The sequence below is a fragment of the Lepisosteus oculatus genome, chromosome 22, assembly GCF_040954835.1.
Source record: "Lepisosteus oculatus isolate fLepOcu1 chromosome 22, fLepOcu1.hap2, whole genome shotgun sequence".
NCBI classification, from domain to species: Eukaryota; Metazoa; Chordata; class Actinopteri; order Semionotiformes; family Lepisosteidae; genus Lepisosteus; species Lepisosteus oculatus.
In genome coordinates this window covers 8,974,435-8,997,745 of record NC_090717.1, presented here as the reverse complement: position 1 = coordinate 8,997,745, position 23,311 = coordinate 8,974,435, and the positions used below count along the sequence as shown (strand labels likewise).

The 23,311-nt window shown below is 37.8% G+C and overlaps 1 protein-coding gene across 1 annotated transcript in view; it reads right to left on the bottom strand.

Moving 5' to 3' along the window:
- Positions 1-23,311, bottom strand: part of LOC102689698 (transmembrane protein 132D-like) — a 70,464-nt gene that overhangs the window by 34,819 nt on the left and 12,334 nt on the right. The window contains exon 2 of the mRNA XM_015366427.2: positions 15,251-16,142. Coding sequence (XP_015221913.1) covers positions 15,251-16,142 — 892 coding nt within the window. The remainder of the gene's footprint in view (positions 1-15,250; positions 16,143-23,311) is intronic.

The following is a 23,311-nucleotide window of genomic DNA, read 5'->3' as shown; positions in this document are numbered from 1 at the left end:
CACTCTATACATCCTGTTGGAACAGTACAAACTGTCCTAACTCTGGCATGCATGACCAAGGCCAGGAACAGGACTCCGGTACACAGCTGGAAAGAACTGCAAACGACACAAGTTAAGCCAATAAATTGCACAGAAAGTGACAGACATTCTTACTCAGTGCTGGTCTCAATGGCAAAAGAAGAAGAATAGTGCTAAGGGATGCTGTCAGTACACTACTTACATTACATGTTATGCAATACCATGTTCTCAGTGTCATCCAAAATGCAGCATTTGTGCTGCAAAGAGTTCATTTACTAAATGCACCCATCACGTTAAATTCAGGTAAAGTATCTTGACTATACCAGTAATGGAACAAAGAACCCTAGATCATGTTGGCAAATACGTACTTTTGGTTTTAGTACAAATACATCTTTCCAACAAATATTCTGTTTAGCAGTGTGGTGTGATGAGATCCAAACTGAGAATACAACTCCTTATCCCCACATTCCTACTACCAGTGACAAGGGCTACATTGCTAAAATGCTTATTTCAACCATTTGTTAAAATTACTTTCTGAAGATGATTTACGAAAATAAATACATTTTTAAAGCATGTAGATCAGCTTACATCAAGTTTTTTTGTTATTAAATAGTGATTTTATCTTTTGAGCAAGCCACCTTTTATCAACAGCTGTCTGAAGTAACATTCATTTATAATCTGAATATGTTGATTAAGCTGTCTGAGCAGCACATCAGCGTTGGTTTCAAAAGAAGTTGGAAGTTGAAAATATCTCAATGTCCTCTCAGTCTATCAACATCAAAGCTTGCTCTACTGCAATAATAATAATAATAAGTGACTTTCTGACAATGGATAGAAATGACTGCCATGCAAAATCACACCAATTTCTTTCACAACTTTCCTTGCTTTTACTAAGTGCCTTGTTGTGTCGCAATTTGACATCATGCCTGTCACTTTCAGAAAGTGTTTTGTCAAGCAATGCAGAATACTTGGCAGTCTTACTACATAAGGAAATATTCCTTTCATGGCCTATAAACAGGATTCATAAGCAGAAACTCCCTCTGACTTTCTAAGCATGTTCCTTATAATAAAATTGCATTGTTTGTTTTCTGCAACTGTCATTTCTTATTCCATGTCTGCCTGCTTGGTTGGTAGATATTTTAAGAGACATCATGCAGTTTTTTCATATACTGTACATTCTTTAGAAGGCTCTTTTAATACTATCTTTTCAGTCTATCTTCCCTGTTTGGATTTTTAAAGGTTGATACAGCTATGTTTTAGGATGGTGGTTTCTTTTTTAGAATGTTTTAATATTTTGTCAGTGTTATTTTCATTTATTCTTTGCCTTTTATAGAAACGTTCTCACATGCCTCTGAGATATACACAGGTCGGCCACATCATATTCAAGAAAATATTCAAGCACACAGAATGGAAAGAGAAAGAGGTTCTACACTTCCACCAGAAACACCCTTTGGATTGTTTCAATTTGCAAACACTAAGACACAGGTGCTAATAACTCCATCTGAATCAGAAACCTGTCACAAATAGCTTGGTAGTCTTAGATGAGATTCTAAATAAGTTCAATGATATTTGCAAGGCTTTGAGACGTATGCAGCAGAAATAAGCAGTCTTTTCAGTTACAGTCCAGGTGGATCTTTCATTCTGGGCATTACTGTAAGACGCAGCAAACGTGTGGTACAGATAAGGCTTGTCAAATAGTTTGTTGGCAAATTCTAAGATGGATTTTGGACAACTTTAAATCACTGCACTTTGTTTTTATGCATAAAACAAAGATCTGTTTCATGCATAAAATATCCACCTATCCATTCTCTCACCACTTCATAAAATTCAGGACCACAGACAACAGCCACAGCCAGGGACAGGATGCCAGATCACAGGATGCACACAGACACAGTCACACCAGGACCAGTTTTTCCAGAAGAAAATTAACCTGCCAGTATGGTTTTGGATTGTGGGAGGAAACTCAGATAAGCACAGACAGAGCATACAAACTCCACACAGAGAGCACTCCTGATCCAGAATTGATCCTAGGGCCCCAGTGCTGGGAGACAGCCATGCTAACCCACAAGAAAACATACATAAATGAACAAAAGACCTACAGTAACAGTAAAAATGCCACTAAACGAATGATGGTTGTTTTCATCATTAATTTTGAGAACAGATCTTTTGAGGCATTTTCAAGGATCATTAGTTCTTTAAAATGTTACAGTTTTCAATATACTGTATGCTCCAGATACCTGAGGGACATTCTGTAAACAAGCTAGATTTTCAAATACACGTACAAGACAAGAAAGAATACAGAATGGAAGCTGATTCGCCAGCTACTGTAGATCACAGGAGCAGTTTTCCCATCATCCTTGGCTGCCAGTTGTTTGTAGAGGGGGCTGTTCACAATGCACTGTATTATTATTTATTAAGGTGCTGTTCACACTATTTTAAAGCACACAAATGTCCCTGCAGTAATGTTTTCCACACCTAACTATTGCACACAATCAATGTACATCATGTATACACACTACAGCAATCTCCCAAATGCACACAAGGTCTAAACACATCTCTGCTCTCTTTAATATCTTGTCTGATCAATAAATATCAGGGAGGCTCAAATACACACAGCACCCAAGGAGCTGGTACTTATGCCTACAACTGCTAAAAATATATTTTTGGGCATTTCTGGCTTCCCCAGTTGTGTTGCCTAAGCTTCCTGTTAATGTGCACATTGTATGTGATTCAAACTAAATTATTGAAGAGGGAAATTCCATAAGACTTCTCAAGGTGGAAATAAGAATTCATTACAGAGTTCCTTCTGCTGGACGAATAAATTAATTTAAGTTTAAACTCACAATTCATGCAAGCTGCTGCTCTTAACTTTCACCTTACCCTGGAAGGGTGTACCTTCACATATTGAATGCAGACTTTCATTTTATTTTTGCTAAAAACATTTTTCAGTTATGTAGAATGAATAATGGGCATAAATAAGGTTATGACCAGGACGTCTGGTATAGCAGTCAACTGCTGCATAGAAAGTGCTGATTTGTGGCTCTGAGCCCACAAGTAATTGAATCCCAGGAGAGCAGAGATACACTCGTTATATACAGTATACTGTATATCCACTGGTTAACATATTGGTGGGATATCTTATCCCAACATTCAATGGTGGGATAGTGATGTGATATAATCCCACCACAAATTATGCTATGCTTGTACTGTCACTGGCCTTTCTTATTACATCTGGGCCTAAAACTATTTAAATCACATTCGGATTTGTCACTTTTGAAATGCAATAATAAGGGCCCTAAAGCAGCACAATAGTTAGCATTGCTGCCTCACTGGGACCCTGGGCTCAATTTCAGACCTGGGCTGGTATGTGTATGGAGTTTGTTGGTCCCACGTTCATGCGGGTTTCCTCTGGGTGCTCCAGTTGCCTCCAACAGTCCAAAGACACACTGCTACTGTAGGTGAAATGTCATCTGGGTGTGTGCCCTGTGATGAAGTGGCGTACTGTCCAGAGTGAACCCTGTCTTGCACCCATTGCTTGCTGGGATAGGCTCTGGCTCCCCCGCGACCCTGAACTGGAAGGAGCGGTTCGAAAATTAATAGATGAACAAATGAATAAAAAGGACCAGAAACAGTAGATGTTAAAAGACAGGCCCTACAGTCTATTAAAATATTTTCCACCTTTTTTTTTCTTCTCAAGGTGACCTACCACACTCTGCTCTCTAATAAAGAGAGCAGTGCTTGTTTTCCAATTCTATAGTTAGAAGCAGGCCCATTCTCTGGGGAAGTGCTGGGACTTTCTGAATGAAACACTAAAAAGCTCATCTCATAAGGTAAGAGACACCAGCCAGCTGCAGGATGTCATTAAGATGTTGATAACGATGGGAATCTTAGCCCTAGCCCTGCTGAAGTATGCAGTGAGGGGTACAAGGAAGTCACTCCTGTCTAGATTTAGTTAACTAACATGGGAGCTCACTTTAACAATTCCTGTTTTTGTAACTCTTTATGCAGTAGAGGACATTGGGACACTTGTTTAAAATAACTTTTTTTATTTTTAGTAAAACTGCTTTCCGAGGTTGATATTGGACAGGGAAAGACCTGATCATTTATTTCCTGTTAACGCAAGGATAGCTTAAAGGCTTAGTGGATACTATAAAATACATTTTTTCAAAAACTTTCTCTGTCACCTTGCAGCTCTTTCAGATGCACATATGGGTGTGATTTTTACCGATTATTTAAATTGTCAGTGTAATTAAACTGGCGTCTATAGCATCAATGAAATCAAATCATCTGGAAAACAATGGACGCAGAGCTTGATACACCCTGGACAGGATGCCATTGCAGGGCACACACAGATACAAACATGCACACATCACACCAGGGCCAGTTTTCCCAGAAGCAAATTAAACCCACGAGTATGTCTTTAATGTTAAACAAGCACCCAGAGGAAACCCACGCGAACTTGGAGTGAACATACAAATCCCACACAGATAGCACCCCGAGTCCAAAACTGAACCCAGGGCCCCAGAGCTCCAACGTGGCAATGCTAGCCACTGTGCCACCATGCCACATATATTAAACTATATTAAAGCCAAAAACATATGTAAAATCAAATATTGTTCGAGTATTGGTAAATAATATTTAAATATACTTTAAAAATACTTTAGACATACATTGTCATCTACAGTATTTCAGATATTTTGTATGTATTTTTAGATTTCAGTACTTCTTAACTTTTGGAGTCTGCTATTCTCTATACAGAAAATGAATCAAAAAGTGTTTAAAGTTAAAGAATTTGACACTATTAAAAAGTAAAGTTTAATTTCGCTTCTGTGAATGAATTATCAGAATGTGAGTTTCATTTAATGGACTCATGGGTCCTATCTATATACAGTACATTTTTTCTCTTTTACACTAAAGAGTACCTGGGTGCTAAAACGTGGAAAGCAAGTTATTTTTTCAATGATAGAAAGATGGCTTTGATTAAAAAACTGTAAATTAAAAAAATGAGCCCACCTTCTGTCACCACAGTCACCTTTAGACAATATACTGTACTGAAGCCTCCTTTAGTTGGGATGTTCTGTGAAGCAAATCACATGCGTGCAGAGAAAATGTTTTCTTCTGGTGTTTTAAAAAAGAGGTTTTCCCCTAGTTAGAGGAGGAGAGGAGGTACAGTACCAGTGGCTGCAAATGGAGAGGATTCTGAAGCAGGCTGCTACGCACATGGGGTAGGAGGATGATGGATGGGCACTTTGAGCAAAGCTGACAGCTTGTGAGGTGCTTTGTTTTCAGGTGCTGCACCCGTCATCCATCACGCTTGTTTTGGAGCTTGGCAGGGGTGTCAGCCTGACAGAGTTTAATCTGCAAAGCAGCCCATAACCTTGGTCACGTGCCCCTTAGGCCCACCGACCCTCAAAGCTAAAAACCTCACATTTCTTCTGCTTTTCTGCTTTTGATGAGAACAAGAGCTGCAGTTATAACATAAGTCACTGACATTCCTAATGAGAGGGACAGGACATATTCCAACTCAAAATTTGGGCCAGTCTGTCACACAACTTTACGTTACTTCAGCTAAAATCATGGTTGGCTGATTTGAAGCACGTGGATTTTTAATCAATAGCAATTTAAATCACTTCCAGCCAGCCATCCGTTATCTAGCCACTTTATCCAACACAGGGTTGTAGGGGAGCCAGATATACCCTGGATGGGATGCTAGTATATCGCAGGGCAAAGACAGATAGACACAAATGCACACACTCGCACTAGAGCCAATTTCCCCAGAAGTCAATTAACCTACCGGTATGTCCCGGTACTGTGGAAAGAAACTGGAAACGTGAACATGGGGAGGATATCTAAACTGCAGGCAGAGAGCAACGTCAACATTATCCGACCACGTCATGTGGTCCCATTTTATCCGGGAGTCAATTCATTGCTAGAAATTAATGTTTCTGTTTCTTTTTTTCTTAGACTATGCGAGGGCAACAATCTCCTCACAGATGTGCTCGCTGGTCTCAGATGAAAAAAAGAAAACAAAAAACAATGAATACTCATTCAGCGAAGCTGGGGATTCTGGAACGTAAGGTTACTGAAGATTGCACTCTGCTAAGGAGTGAAATTAAGGCTATCATTCCTGCAGCTGCTACTTTGATGCACAATTCTCACTTAGCTGCTACTGTGTATACTTTATCTTTTCAAGACATTGCCTATTCCTCTTTAAAAATGGATTAGTTCCCTGATACCAATGACTAATGTTTCTATTTTTTCCTGGAATGTATGAGGACCACATTCTCCTAATAAAAGTTCTAGCTGTCTAGATTATTTAAGAAAGGAAAAAATAGATGTTGCCATGACACAGGAATCACATTTGAAATCAAAAGTTAATAAAATTATGATAACTGCATTTTCTGATAATGCTTCACTCTAAGATATACTGTAAGATAACCTTGAGGTAAACTATTCAATGCATTTAAGCTTATGTTATGTGCTGAGACAGTACTTTTAGTTAACACACAAACATACTAAAGCTTAGTTAGTCCCTTAGCAAATATCCCACAAAGGTGTTCCCATAGTCCAGTCCCAGTAAAATGGAAGGGTCTTACAAATAACACAGGGCCAAAAGAAACACCACAGTTCTTAACATTCATCAACGGTTCCACACTGTCAACAATACTCATAACTAACCTCCCAAAATTGATGCTGAGGGCCTCTGTGTATAACTTGAGGCTTGTCTCAGATTAACATTTACTTAAACATGTTATGTCACATCCATATCACAATACATATCGGCAGTAAAATGCAGAAATCAGAAGAGTACCATTTGATTTAGACTGCAAATGAAGTCCATGACCGCAATAGTCTGACCAAGAAGAAAAGTTAATACTACAGTAAATAGTAAAGATGCCAGCATAGAACCCTGAGGAACACCCTTAGTAAGTGGGATAAGGTCAGATTTAAAACAGTCAAGTTTTACAGATAATGACTTCCTCAATGCTGATGATATATTGTTCTATACTGTATGAAGACAATATCTCCCAATCCCTGCCTCATCAATTACCAATTTTTGATGACTCTGACGTTCTGTCAGGGTATAAAGGGAACTGGTTTAGGTCAGCAATGCTGCCATTACAATTTAAAATGCAGAACAATCTCTTACCTTTAATTGTATGGCTGGTAGAAGAAATCTCAAATATGTTTTGTAAATTTATTATTTTTACATGCTATCAGATTCAATAGTTCTAATAAAATTTTTAAACAGGCAGGCAGATTTGACAGTAACTGACAGCCAGACAGCTTACCAGAGGCAGGAGAGCAGGGAAGAATTCTGTTGTGTTGCACTTTTCTGCGCTATTTTCTTCTGTTTTTAAACGTTTACTCAGCACCTCTGAGTCTCAGTTGATATTCAGTGACAATCAAGGAAAATTCCAGTCGCTTCTGTGAGATGGAAGAACCCTTTTTCTGTCCTGCCAAAGGTGGGCAGTATTTATAACACAGAGCATATGATACAGAAAGGGCATTGGCCACAAAGTGGTACTGTATGTTAAGAAATTCGGTATTCTAGGACTATGCATTCTTCATTAAAGCACTTGAAAAAGATGGCGTCTGTGCTAGCATCATCATTAGCAGAGCAGCTCAAAGAAGTAATGGCAACTGGCCATCCCTGTGACAGGTCACTTGCACTCAAGTGATAAAGAGAGGAGGATTAATCATATGAAAATGAACTGAATCTATTTAGTTGTAATTAAAGATGAAAGAACGATAATGAAAAGAGTAAAAAAAAGAATAAGAACAGGATCGAAAATTGTTTCACGTCACTAACAAATACTCACAGTATTTGTTATAAAAAGTACTTTGAGTACCTTCCCTTAGATCTGATCAAAATACACTGTGAAGCTCATACAGTAAGTGACTTCATATTGTTTTACTTCACACTTGCCTTGGTTTTCTCATTGGAAATATGTTGGAGGTCGCTTCTTTAACAGCAGGACTAAACCATTTCTTTTTTCTATTGGAAAGGGATATTTTCTGAATTTGATTGGAATCGGGAAAAGAATACAAGTACAGTAATGTATTGAAGGAGAAAGACTGGTCAGAACATCTCACGTCATGAAGACCTAAACTTATCAATATTATAATTATAACCTGGCTGCTGTGCAGCTCCTAGGAGCAATCATCTCATAAAATAATGGCACACACAGAGCAACTCCAGTGCCAGATGGCTTGGCCTGCGAACACAGCTAATAGATGCAAACTGCCCTGCACAAACAAACAATCAGAATTTAGGATGATTTCCCAGAGGTCTGTATTTACTCTTACTCGGCTGATTGCAGGGCTAATCTGTTTTCTATTTTAATGCCAGTAGCATAGCGAGGTAAAAAAATGTTTAATACATTTTTGAATGTAATCCGGATATGTAATAGCACAAATTCAAAATCACAAACATGTTTCCGCCCTACAGAGATGGTTACATAATGACTAAGTCTGATCAAATCATTATGTAATTACTGTAGGTAAAACTCAGTGAAGTAAAACAGCTCTCAGGTTTGAACTACAAAATGGGAAAGTAGGAAAGTTGTGGACTGAGAGCATAGAGGTTTCAGGCTGGATACCTGAAACGGAACTTAATTTCGCTCACCTGCCAGGAGGTCCCAGGGTGCCTGTGCAGAAACACAATCCAATTTTCCTTTGTCTAATTGGCTAATTATCATGGCAGAGTACACAATTCTTAATTACTTTTCACACAGATGTAGGGCTGACTGGAATGCAAAACCATTTACAAAGCCTTTCTAAAGGACAAACGTCAAGGTTTATATATCTCTTATGCAGTCTCCTTTGTAAACTCTGGAATAGCATACTTCGCATAATAGCATAGCATAAAACAATGTCAATCAATTTTTAATTTTTTTTATATCCGGACCTCTCTAAACTGAAATTTCAAAGGGACAAAGACAAAACAACCATATGCATCTCTTAGTGGGAGATTTCACCCAAATTACTAACTTCAGTTATGGTTCTAAAAACACAAAGACATTATGATATTGTACTTTATTTGAAATGATTGAATGGAATTGAAAGTACTTCACTTTAGCAGAGCTTGCACATCTGTCATAGCTTCTAAAACAATACACTTAATGCAAGGTAATCCTAGAACTCTTTGATTTGTAACTCATTTTGCTCATAAATTCTATCTTAGGATTTAAAGGGTTTAGGTCTCTGAGCTTTATTAAGTCAATGAATAGCTTTTGTATTGAGCTTTTCTCCTATTGCTTTGAAGATACTACCACTGATAAATGTGTATCATTGTAGTTCATTGTATACTTAACCCTGTTCTAAACCCTTAACACCCCTGACCCAGTCAAATGTATTTCTAGAAATGGTAATCTGCAGTGATACGATTTCTAAATGGATTTTGGTGAGGCAGTTCTCTGAAATCCAGTAAGCTCAGAAGGGTAAGCTTCAGGGTTGTGGGTCCACACTCTCAGGAAGAAAACTGTTGCTGTACCCCTGAGAAAGGTGCCTCACTCCAACTGATCCAGTCAATGACCTGTTATACACATGGTTCTCTCTAGTCCATCAGTATAATTGAGAGTTCGCTCTCATATTACCTAACTGGTGAAATAAAGCAATAGAAAATTGCATGTCATGTACGCTGAAAAGATACAAATCTAATGTTTCCTTCACTTATACAAATGTTCAGAAAGAATAACACAGATGTGAACTAACCTCATTATCTATAATTTAAACGGCTCATTTCAAAGTTATCCTTACATAAATTAGCAACATACCACTATTGTACTTCCAAGCATTGCAATCTTATTTTACAATGGGAAAGACTCTTCTCTTGACCCCAAGGATGTTACTGATGTTGTGTTACTGACACACAACAAGGCAAGCTTGGTCATCTGGAATTGGCAGAAAAAACAACAGGATAAAACTGATGACTTAGGCTAGCTGTTTTATTTGGTTAGATACAGCTTATCTACACAGTTTATTCTTTCAGTTACCACCCCCCTTTGGGCTCTCTCTGTCACTGCAATTCCATTTCGTTTTCAATGACAAATCATTAAGTAAAGAAGTGGATTTCAGTGGAACATACTGACATCTGCTCAGCCAGAACATTACAAGAAATGGAAAACAGAAAGCTTCTTCATTAACTGTATAATTATGAAGAAATAATGGAAAACCAGCCCATGAGGTGGAAACTAAACTGTGGCAAACAGGCCACCTGCTGCAGTAAAAAGACAATTGAGGGAAAGGACACTGCATGTTCCCCATCACTTCTTGCACAGACCCTGGCACGTTTAGTTACTAAAGTAATTTCACTGCAGGCTTTGCTCTCTTGTGGGTGAAAGTACTGCCAGTAACCAAGGCATGTGCAATAATTCAAAGTTTCCTGGTGTTTTTATCTCCATTTCTACAGGCATCTATGCGTTCATGTTACTGAGGCACTCGGAGAATTCCACAAACGTCTGCCAAAAGCCAACAATTTCACAAAGGTTAAAAATGGATGCTGAAAAGGAAATGCAGACAGGCAAGCAGGTGGACAGAGATGGAAGAAGACACGGAAATCAAAAAGATGGAATTAAAAGGACAGAGATGGAGGAAAAGGCAGACAAAAGAGAAAGCTTCATTGGTGATCTTAAGTGAAAAATATCCCTTCTCAAAGGAATTTCAAAAAGCAGTGAATTCTCTGAAGGAAGTGAGTATGACAGTGTGCCAGATGTGAGTGGGTCCTTCAAACTAAAAACACAGTGAAAATTAATTCTGTCCTTTAAAGGAGAAAAAAGGTAAAGAAGTCAATTTGGAAAGCAAAAGCCCAAACCCAGACCCGTTTCATTAACAACTCTCACTGCATGTCGTGAAACATGTGGCCATACTGATTAGATTTCTCTGGTGTTGCTCAGCAACAAACACCACAACCCTTGTGGCCACACTAACCTCTAAAACATAGTTTGGAAAGACCATTGCACCTTCCTATAACCCCTTTGTAAGTGGATAGAAATGTGATTAATGTTTGTCAGCAGACTGAGGCCAGATGATCTTTTAGTCTACTGGGATGAGCCCAGCAATCACAGCTAAAGCAACAGGGCACAACTGTATGCTTCAGCCAGACTTGGCACCCAGACAGGGCACACCAGATTAAGATTTGCATCAGCCAGGGAAAAACTGCTTCTCGTCTTGACGCAGTGTTGATTTGAAATTCTTCAGTAAGAAATTAAAATCCAGTGGGGAGCAGCTTTTGTGTGGTAATTTTTGTATTAACGCTAGCTAGAGTATGAGGTTATCCAGTTGCAGTTGCATTTATTAAGCAACACAACATGGACATGTGTGTGTTGTGTAAGCTAGTGCTACAGGCTCTACTGCATGATCATTTCCCTAGGACAGAGAATAACAAATGAAATACAACGGTGACCTTAAGGAACAGATCCGAGTAAGGGTACTGCCTGCAATTGTAATTTAATATTAATACTGCAATCATGTTTAGTGGCATACAGAAATGGAAGAGCTTGCTTTTTTCTTAATCAAAGTGACAAACTGGGATTTTCTGCAAAGTCTGTCTCTCCTCAATATATAACTAAATACCATCAAAGAGCAGATACACTCCCCACCCACACACCACTCTGTGATGTCTGCAAAACCAATCTGAATTGTTGAAGCTCTGACATAATATATCTTGCGACTTTGACAACACCAATTTGAGCCCCGGTAATCCTGAGAGGATTTGTCTTTTTATCTCTACATGACCAACATTCTTTACCAGCTCAGCCCCCTGTCTGTCCAAGCCTTGCACAGCCCTAAGACTCTAACTTCAGCTGCCTCTCTTAAAGACCAGAGGCAAGGAGACTCAGGAAATGTTATTAAAAGAAAACTTTGCGATACAAAGGTTCAATTCAAAAGTATCCAGTATCCTTAAAAGCAATATAATGTACAGTATGGGATGATGGCAAGTCAGGTTTAAGAATGGCACTTTCTGAAATTTGGACCCTGTCAGGATATAATGCAAGGGTTAGCACTTCACCCCGATTCTTACCCAGTGAAACCGAGTCTTTCCTATTGCCATGGACTGAAGCACTACCAGGTCAAAGTGCACCTCGAGAGAGACATGCATCAGAGACATGGATGGCAGCTATCACAGGGTGACAGCTCCAGATTAAAATCCTTTTCATGCACCTGTTCTTGAATGCCTCCATTATGTTTCTGTTTGAGCTGATCTTCTTTATTTTATTTTTGCATATGAAAGAGGGACTGCTGCCAAAAGGCAGTTTATAAAACAGGTAAAAAAACTTGCAAATAAGAATATTTCGATACAAGAAAGAAAGTGCATTCGTAATAGATGGTGTCAGAATCGCCTAGTGTCAAAGTGGATTTTGAATTCTAAACTTAAGGGAGTCTGTGTCAGAGTTCATTGTTTTTCAAATTAAAATCTGTGTCCTAAAAGGAAACAATTATTTTTGCTTGATTCAATTAAAGTGATGCTAATTTTATCTGAATTAAATTAAGAAACCACAAATGATATGCTAATCAAACAGAAATAAATACTTTGTATTTGCTCCACTAAGTGCTTGAGACTTAGAACTTTTCCTCTAGCTGCGGCTGACATATATTCATAGTTAAGAAATAAAACGTGGAAATTAGCAGGGCAAATGGCAACACACAGATCTTCACAAACGCCTCCAGGTTCTCAGTCCTTTTTAGAAAAAGGATCTTCCTTCAGGCTACATTTGTGTATAAACACAGTAAACGTCTTTCATTGGACTGAGTTTAGTAATCGGATTAAGGATACTCTCTATAGGTTATTTTTACTACCAAAGAAAAAAATTAAGAAAAGTTTTTGACCAAAAAACAAAGACATCAGTTAACTTTCAAACCCTAATTCTGAAGCCAGATGGACCCTAGTGTTTTAATATAGCGTAACCCAAGAAAAGAAAACTCATAGACACTCCATCTCTACCTTGGCTGGCTAGTGACACTCCAGGAGTTGCTGACACCTTAACTAATAAATACAATAAATTAATTATTCTGTTTATGATATTAATATGTGATTAATTAGATTAGAAAGAAGTTAATCAGCCCCTGAATAACATGTGACATTCTGTCTGTTGAATGAGTGAAAGAAAAGAGTTGGGGTTAACTTGTTTGTTTTAAATACTCAGAGATTTTAGAGCTGAGTCAATTGGATAAATATTTAAACAAGCCATTGCTACACAAAGAAGAAAAAATCAACACCTAACAACACAACCGATAAAGCAGTGAGGTTATCATAAGATTCTAGTTTTAAGGTACTTGGTTGTAATTCAATTTGTTTCAGTTCAATTTATACTAGTATCGTGAATTTTAAAATCCATGTTTATATAACAGGGGGACTAGTCACCATTCAGTCCACTTAACGCCACAGAAACCAGAATAAGCTCTTGCCCAGTGATCCCCTGTGGCTCACATATTGAAATGAGTTACCGTACACTAACATAACATTTGGCTTCATTGTTTAATTGCTAGATACAGTGGTTTCACAGATAGACACGTCATGTGAGGCTCAGACACAGAAATAAGAGACATAAGTCTTATTATAAATAAATACGTCTTGGCTAAGAAACTGCTGGGTACACCAGTCTGACCTCTGTTTTCTTAGACTGGAATAGCAAAAAGACACTGAAGCTGACCGGGCTAACTGTAGATGAGTGGTCTCTCTGAAGGAGGCTCCTGTAAACTCAGAGACTGGCAAAGCTGTGTTCAGTAGCTCCACCATAGGACCTTGTTGAACAATAAGGTCAAATGATGTCCATCACATGTTTTTATGAGGATGTTTGAAGAATGTGTAAGTGTGCATTATAGGAAATGAACATAGAAAAGATTATTGCAAACCCGCTGAAACTAGTTAAAACACTGCAAAACAGGCCTCAAATACTGAAAAATCCAACAAAGCACAGATATAAATGAATACTAATGATACATTTAAAAAGACGTTAGCAGTGTTAGAAAAAAACTGTTTTGAGAAGAAATTAAGTTTCAGCACCCCCACGGAGAAGCAAAGACTCATCCTGGGAGGTTTATTCTTTATTACACCAACACTAAACTGATCAGTACAAAACTGACCTGCTCCGCAAATAGACCAAGGAGTTCCTAACATTTACAGATCAGAATTCTGAGGCGTACACAGTCCAGCCAGCTGCTCCTCCTATCTCCCTGTCTCCTGTGCCCCTTTTCAGCACTAAACACCTTTTTCATTATTCACATCAGAACATTCAAACAAGCTCATCAGATTAAGTCTGTTGAAGCAGCTTCTCTGTTTCATTCTACATAAATGCAGCATCTATTTGTTTCTATGTCTTTGGTGTATGTGTAGCAAAGCAGGGGTTGGAAACATGAATGGATTCCCCAGAGGTGGGGGCATCTCATTTAGGAGAGCCACATTCTTCAGATTCTCACAGGAAAGTCACTAAATGGGCGGTACCTGGAGACTCTAGCTCCCGATAAAAGCAGTTCTTAAGACAGTCAGAGTCTTTTCACAGACCCTAAAGATTTAAGAAGGCTGTGAGTATTCAAGAAGACAATTCAGAGATAAAGGTTTTTGATAAAAGCACTACAAATCAGAGAAGATTTATAGTGGGATAAAACTGGTAGCAGCCTTGGTCGTGTTTCCGGGTCGGGACATTTTCCGGGTTCGGAAGATATAATTAGGGTTCATGTGGACCCCTGCCCATCCCTGTGCACCCTTGCCACGCTATCGAAAAGGGTGATCTTTCACAATGTGTTAGGTTTATGTGAAAAAAATTAAAGATGTTAATCTTCCCTGTGAATTTGACGAGACCTTCCCTTTGGCAACAGAGGCCTCTAATAGCAGACAAAGTAACACAAGGTAAACCTGATATGTCTATTCCCCCTTAATGAGCAATTAAGATACCTTCCCTTGATCGTTATGAGTATTTGTGTGTGATATGTGAAATAGTTTTGTTCATTTTTCAATACTAGAAGGGTTTATGTGGATGCTGTTAAAAAGTAATTGTGAGACTTAAGAGACATTCTGACCATGAGTATAAACCTCATTATCATTATGCCTTCCACTAAATGTCTATTTGTCAACTTCACACATCCAGACAATATCAAAATATTCGCTACATTTTTCACAGTAAATAGATTAATACTTGATATGTTTTTAGTCTTCTAAATGTTAATACTGCTGCCTCCTGCTGCTTCCTGCAGTCTTTAATAGACAGCCTTTAAACCCTAAACAACTTACCTCAATATGAATTTGTCTACAGCAGATCCACTAGACACAAAGACAGAAAAAGTAGCGATATCGGTCTTTTTAAGGGGCTTTGAAGATGTCTGTATAACAATGGCTTCACCAAGCTTGAGCTGGGTGAGGTAAGCTTCACTCTGAGGCACTTGAAAGAGACGAACACTGCCAATCCTCTGCATAGGAGTAACGGAGCCATCGTCCGACTCATATTGCTCTGTTCTGCCCCATTTTTTAACATCTTCACTGCTACACCCTCCGTTTGCATTGGGCCGTGCTGTATAATAAAGCTCCACTGAATTCCCTTCTGACTGATCAGGTCTTTCCCGAGTTGTCGTCTCACTTGCTGGACTAAACCAGGATAAAACAGGCTCCAGTTCTGCCACACAGATCCCAAGGTCCCCTTTAATTGAACAAGAACTTCGGACCTCTTGGGTCTGCCAAAAGGCATAAACAATGACACAAGGCAAGTCATCCATGGCACCTTCAGTGCCTTGGGCCTCCCAGTCTCTTCCCGAGATATAAAATAAAATCCGCATTTTCGGCGTGGAAGAATACACCTTCTGGGTAAGGATGTACGACTGGATCTTCCAATCGAAGGTGAACTTGGTGGAGGTGCGGAACAGGTCTGCAGTCTGCATGAAGTGGAGAGGGACAGTTTGTTCCACAGACAGGGGTCCATAGCTGGCACTGATGACAGGTGGCTGACTGGTCTTGAGTATCACAAAGGGCTCTGTGTGGATCTGCATGCTAGAGTTCCTCATGATATCCTGACTGATTTCCTTGAGGAAAAAAAAAGAATTGGCATTGGTGATCTGGTAGCTGACAGGCAGGTTCACAGGGAAGGATGAAGGGCTCTTCATGCTGTCAGAAAGCTCTCGACTCTCAAACTCTACAATTAAAAGAGAAAAACAACTTTTAAAGAGCACCTCACATCATCTTCTTCACATTATTCCTAAACGTAACTCAGTACCCACAGAAAATGGATACATTTACTACTTAACATGATTGCACACAAATTTTGTTAAGGCAGGTAATTGCTGTCGTAGTGCAGTACACAAGCAAATTTTACTGAAGTGCCTGCAATTTAGCGAGAGATTAGTGGTTCATATGGGATGTTACGGTGCATTTCTAAGAGCTCCGTAGTTCTAATGTTTATACAGAATTTAGGTTTTTATTTTAAAAACTTCATGTAAATAACGTCAAAGATTCAAAAGCTCGACAACAGTGTGGATTTGTGAATGAAAGTTTCACTGCTATAAATCTTACATTTTTAGGGAACATTTTTTATTTTTATATCAAGGTAAAGGGAATGTACCTTACAAGGGGCCCAATTTACTAAACCATTGAGAGATAAATAACACTCTTAAAAGTTTCAAATAACCGTAATGTAGCACTCATACATTACAAAAGCAACAGAAACACACTACTTACAGTATCCATGCTAAGCACGGTTGAACCCCTTCAGACAAAAGCTTTAATTTTTCAATAGACAATTCACATAATTTCTTTTAAAATTATCAGCTCTTCTGATCAATACATTACTCTGAATAAACCACGATTAGACATACTCATTATACAATGTAGAATTCAAAAAGGTCTCATTTGATATGTGGATAAGACAAATTATTCCCAGAGAAATGAGAGTGAGATTTACCCCCTTATTTCTGTGCTCGGGAAGTAATTTTTAAAATTAGTTTATAAAAGCAGGAGGATGAGAAACACGTTTCTCATTAAAGTAAAAGGGCATCACTGACCTATTATTTAATCAGAATTTTATCCATAACAGTATTGACTTGCCTTTGGTAATATTAATGACATCAAGTAGAAATTGACGTCAGAGCAAATAATATAATGTAATTTTAAGCCAAACAATGAGTATTAGCAATAGCAAACGTTATTTGTTACTGGTTAAAATCATCACTGCTTAGATTTAATTGGGTTTCGTTAAAAAATTAAGAATATTTCTGACAGCTAACACATAGCTTAATTAAAATTTCAAAAGGTTTAAGGGTATATTTTAAGATCATTTCCAAGACCCACCAAGTTTAATGGACTTTACAATATTCCTGGTCTCTTATTTCCTCTTTCCATGACATAAACGTTTCATGACTCCATATACAGTAGCTACACTCCCTCCTGCTTGGTCAGGCTGTGGTTGTCCAACCTCAAAGGCACAAATAATCTCCAACTCAACAGCACTGATTTAGGCAGAAAATGAAACATATTAAATAAAATGTACAACCTTATTCCTCTCACAATGAGCTGCACCATGGTTCCATGTCCAAGCTGCTCATAACCTTGACAAAAAATACTAATCCACAGGATTTTGAAACAGAGCATCCAGCCCACTTATGTTCAGGTAATAAAATGTGCATTAAAAATCTGTAGCGCTCTTTGTCACACCCATTATACTCATGAGGAGGTTTGGTAGTACTGTTGCATATCCCCTTCACATGAACTGAGGACTCTCATAAACACTTATTGTTTACTCACCTATTACCTTTGACATTCTGGAAAGTAATGTTCTTTGTTTCCATACCTTTATATTTATATTTTAGGCATTGTAAAGAAGTATTATTAATTTAATTAATGTTTTAGCTGAGTGTAGATGTACAACAGCTGAGACAAAACACAACGTTATCACAATCTGTTTGTTCCACCATTTTGTTTCAAATTACAGAGCCCAGTCAGCCCTGGTTTAAATGGAGGCTTACCTGTCCATCAAGAGGAACCAGGGGTGGAGCTTAGGGTCATTTACCTGGCACTCATGGTGTAGCAAGTTAGTTTTGCTCTCTATACACTTGTCCATGTTATTACACAACTGAGATTTTGTAGGCCTGTTTTGGAAGACAGCAAGTAGAAAACTTCCTGTGTGAGACTGAAGTATGTTATTTTGTTTAAGTTGAATACTTTGTCTTTCTCTTTTGTAAATATTATTTTTCATTGCAGGAGAGGTGGCATGGTGGCACAATAGTTGTTTTTCAGTGCTGAAGTACTGTACAGTATGTTGTACCCTTGTTTGCAAGTTTGTTGTGTGGAACAAACTACCCAGCCATATTGTTGAAGCCAATACCCATGCTTCTTTCAACCAATAACTAGATAAGATCCTTGGATCAATTAAGATCCTTGGATACTGGGCCAAACAGCCTCCTCTCTTCCAGCCAATCCTAATTTCTTAGTTGTTGCATTGGACAGGTGACTCATTACCGTACAGGGTTCGCTGATCAGGTAGTTGGCTAAGAATGTCAGCTAAACCTAGATATATTCACCCTGTTGTGTGCTAGCTCTTTACACATTTAAGCAGAGCTGGTTTTATAATGCCCAATCACCAAGTCACAGAAGATCACAGTTTTCAGACAGACCCTCTATTTCTCTGAGAGGTGGTATTTTCAGAGGCATGTCTGTCAAATCAGTCACCAGTGGCCATAGGGAGAGCAAACAACTGAGACGCCCAGTATGCGGGCAGACAGGTCAGCTACAACGTGCGATGGGTCACTGAGGTGTAGTCATGCCTGGTAAGCATTCAGTCAGAACGAAACACTAGAGGCTTCTGCTGACAAGTCATTGCTCAAGTGCTCTACTTGGCATACTGTGTTAAACACAATGCACAATGATCTTCATAGACTTCTCTCTTCATATACACTCACACGTACAGTACACTGTGACACATGGTTTAAATCAAAACATCTGCACATTTGCACAACGGCAGAAAACCTGTCCTTCTCACACAAAACCTCCGAACATCTCTCCTTCTTTATCTCATACTTACTGTAGCTCCAAGTCCCTAGAAATTCCATATCTTCCTTTCCTTCTAAAGATGTAAGGTTAAAGTGACAAACACATTCAATGTTCAGTTCAGCACTTTTTCTAGTTTGTCTTGCCAGTTCCTTGCATAGCACTTTGCCGATACATTCATAATCAGTTTTGTGGAGAGTTATTTTTAAAAAGGAATTAGTTACAAGTTTCATTTGCAAGGGATTACTTTTAACAATTGACAATGCATTTGGGGTAAAATAAAAAAAAAATCTTAAAAATTACATATGCACTGTGTATAGTTATTATGTAAAGTATTATGTAAATTACATTTTAAAAAGACATTTTCGTACTTATCTAAGTTTATCTCTTAACTCTTCTTACGTACCTAAAAAAGTAATCCCTTACACGTATAACTTGCAATTGTAAGGTTCGTTTTTAAAAGCAACTGTCCCCAACACAGAATTCAACAGGGAAGTATTGATTATATATTGTATTCCAATAATTCAAACAGACAAGTACCATGGTGAATCATACTGTATGTCTTAGACTAATCCATGACACAAAAATTAAACAGTATTTCATATTAATACAAGTATGTGCTTGCTAACACTTAAATTATCTTATAGCCTCAGAATTACTTTCTATTTACTAACATTTTGATCGGTTAAAAAGGTCTTGTCCATTGCACTTTTACAGTAAGCATCTTCCGTGCAGTTGAGGACCTTGTTACACATTTTATATATTAATTTCAACTTCTCTTTCCAATCACAAACTATCTTTGTTTTTTCATACATTCATTCTGTATTTTACTTTCCTTCTGTATTCCAAACCCTCACTGTAACTATATAATTGCAGCCTCCTCTTGTTTTTCTGAAAAGCACTTTGTTATAAAGGTATTATTATTTATTATTAGATTTAATATGTAAATGACAGTTTCCTGTACTTTTATGTTGTCAAATTGATACAAACCATATTTATAAAGACACAGGTCTTATTCCAAGAGTTTTTTGTCATGGGAAAATGTTTACAATCCATTAATACTCTCTACTGTAAACAATTATTGTTTAGAAATGAATTGTAGGTACGAAATTCAACACAGATTGTTTTTCAAAACATATGCTTCTGCCATAAGAAAGGAACAGCTGAGCATGACTTTTTGTGTCCCACTTCTCCTGAAATGTCACTGAAGAATGATCTCTGTTGTTCTAGGTTTTTAAGCCTTAGAATCAAGGTCTTGGTCCAAGGCCTTGTTATATCATTCTGGAGATACAGCAATAAAGATTTACAGCTTCTCTCAATGTAATTTAAAAGGCAGATGGAAAAAAAGCAATTTATTTTAAACATTTTCATTAATAATAAGGGCAAAGCATATTTTGTATACTTGCCAACTGTGCTGATATGGGTGAGATAGACCCAAAATTGTACCAGATGATGCACGTCTCATTTCAGAGGAAGAAAATCCCTTGAATATTATTGTTAGCATAAAATGTTCTGCCTGTGACTCAGAGATGCATTAATTATAGAGAGCAAGGAGACACAAGACAATGTTGATGGACACTACTACCATTAATACAAGGAAGATTAAAAGCCCTGCAGTCATATGACTACTGTACGTGTACTAGTACCTCCACCACTTTTTCTCAGTATGTAATCCACTTATTCAGCATCATTGGCCTTGTAAGCTCGTGAAAATTCTCTGTAACTGAATGATTAAACATGTTCAGGCAAAATGCCCCCATTTGTATTCAATCCTCTCTAAAAGCATCAGGAGTTTGTCTTTTGGAAATACAAGTGGACAGTAGCATTAGCTCAAGATCTGCAAGCTACCAAGAGCTCTCATTAACAGTTATATTCAGGCCCACAGATTACAGAGCTTGAAATGACACAGGTTGTAAATTCTGGCTGACTATAAGATACTTATTAGCTTAACAGAGAAAAAACAAATAAGAAACTAGGGTTTGGTCACATATGCATGTAAAAGAATAAAACCATAAATTAGCCTGTCACTCACCCTTGAGATGTAGTGCACCTTAAAATAAAACAACAACAACCCAGTATTCCTCAGTTCCTGATCCTCCTACTGCATTTACTTCAAGCAGCACAGCTTGATTTAATTCAGGTGCTTTTTCAGCTCATGGAGACCAGTTTGGCAATTGCAAATTCTTCTATTATGTAAAACAGAGACAGGTTAAGGCTAAAAGCATGTCAACAGTATTTGTATTACATTGTTTACAATTGTGTTACCTAATAGAGTTTGAAGTTGACGCAGAATGAATTTACTCTTCTCGATAAATGTCTTTGAATTTGGGTGTTAAGGTCTGCAAAAAGATATGGCTAAGACTGTAGAGGTTTATTTGGAATACATCAGTAGCAATGTGATGAGGATCCTCTCATTCGCTTCTACACTCCACTCGTATTATTTTCCAGCATCCATTGAAATCCTCAAGCTTTGAAACACTTGAGTATGTGTTTTCTTCCTTCTAAAGATGATAGTGGTGAGCCAGGATCAAATCTCTTGCCACCTTCTAGCCTGATCAGAACGGAAAATAATATTTTTCTAAAACAATAATTATTTCTGGATTTTAAAATACTGTCTCCTTAAAATACTATCTCCTTTACTACAAATAAATAAATGTCAATACTGGTCCAGCCCCGAGTTCCAACAACCACAAACCAACTGCTCTAGAAACACATTCGGTAGGGAATTAGGTCTACCTAATTGCTACACACTTTGAATCTATGCATATTGTATGCTTTCATCTCTTTTCTAACAGAAACATTTCCTCATGGTAATTTTCAGTTTGTGTAGTGAAGTAAAGGCACAAGAAAGCACATTTCAAGCAAGATGGAAATCTAGTCTTTATATTGTATTCATAAAATAATGTTTGTGTAGCCACAGTTCTCTGCACAGATTATCCTGTAACTGTCCACAGGCTAGCAACAGCTGCTGACTTTTCACCCTTTCTCTGAATCACCCAAATCCACCTCCTGCAGAAGAAGCATCTGTATTCTAAGCAACAGCAGCCTTCAGACAGCCAATATGGTTTCTAAATATGAAACCTGTTAAGTAGAAGATCGAAGCACCTCTGCCTACTGAGTTTCAGATGTGAGAGATGCTTCATTCTAGTGCTGAACAGGTTGAAAACAATATTTCTGTGTGGAGCTGCTCAGATTCAACTAAAATCATATGAACAGATTATTGCAACCTTACGGCGCTTTTGTACAGTAATTTAACCTCAGGAGTTTTGCATTTTTGCCATGAATTCACTGTAGCTTGACTACAGTTTGGATTTTCTGTTGTTGCCCATGCTAACTTAACTTCAAAGAACAATTCCACGTTATTTTATGTAGGAGAAGGTCAAACTCCCATTAATGGGCTGATGACAAAACTGAATACCGATACAATACAATACAATACTGATCCCTCTGAGCACTTCAGATAAGGAAAGCCCATAGTTTACAATACCTTGTGGAACAGTAAATTATTTTTGTCTCGCTCCTCAGGTTGCAGTTTTCCATTAGCTGGTTGGAAGATTTAAACATCTGTTCTTCACAGGAGAATTGCCTTGCCCAACCAACCCCAGAAAGCTGTGTTGACCTTGACAGACTCCCTATTCCCGAATTCCACAAAGTATGATGTAATTAGAAGCACAATTAACCACACTGTTTTCTCTAGGAATTCCACGGAACAAAAGATCTCATGCACATTTGTTTTTCAATTTACAGAACAAAACATAGACACATAAACATTTTCTTACATTATGTGTTTTATCACACAAGCATTAGTGTTCACTGTCCTTGCCCAGCTTAACATTGGCATGGAATTCTGGTGTGTTAAATAATAAAAACAATCAAACAAACAAACAACTTTTTCTTTCACTTGTCTGTAGAAAGAAATACACATCAGTTACTGATTCAGTGATAATCTAGTTGATGCTGCAGACCTGCATACTCTGACTTTCTGTCACTTCCTGATATATTTTTAAAATTCAACTACTTACCTTAAATTCCCATTTGTAAAGAATACAAGTTCATTTACCACCATTCACTACTTATTTTTTCAAAGATTCTTTTGAGAAAAAGGGAATAAAAAACTTAAAACATAATTTGCCATTTTCAGAACCTTATTATAGCATGTAAAACAAAACTATTCTCAGGATGCTATAAAAATCTAAAAACACAAATATTCTGTATAATTTGGTTTCATTCTTTTTGATTTTGAAAAGCAATAATGAATATCTAAATATTCTGATCTTTTGAAGAAATGTATTAATCAATAATAGTTTTCTAAAAGTAAGAAGC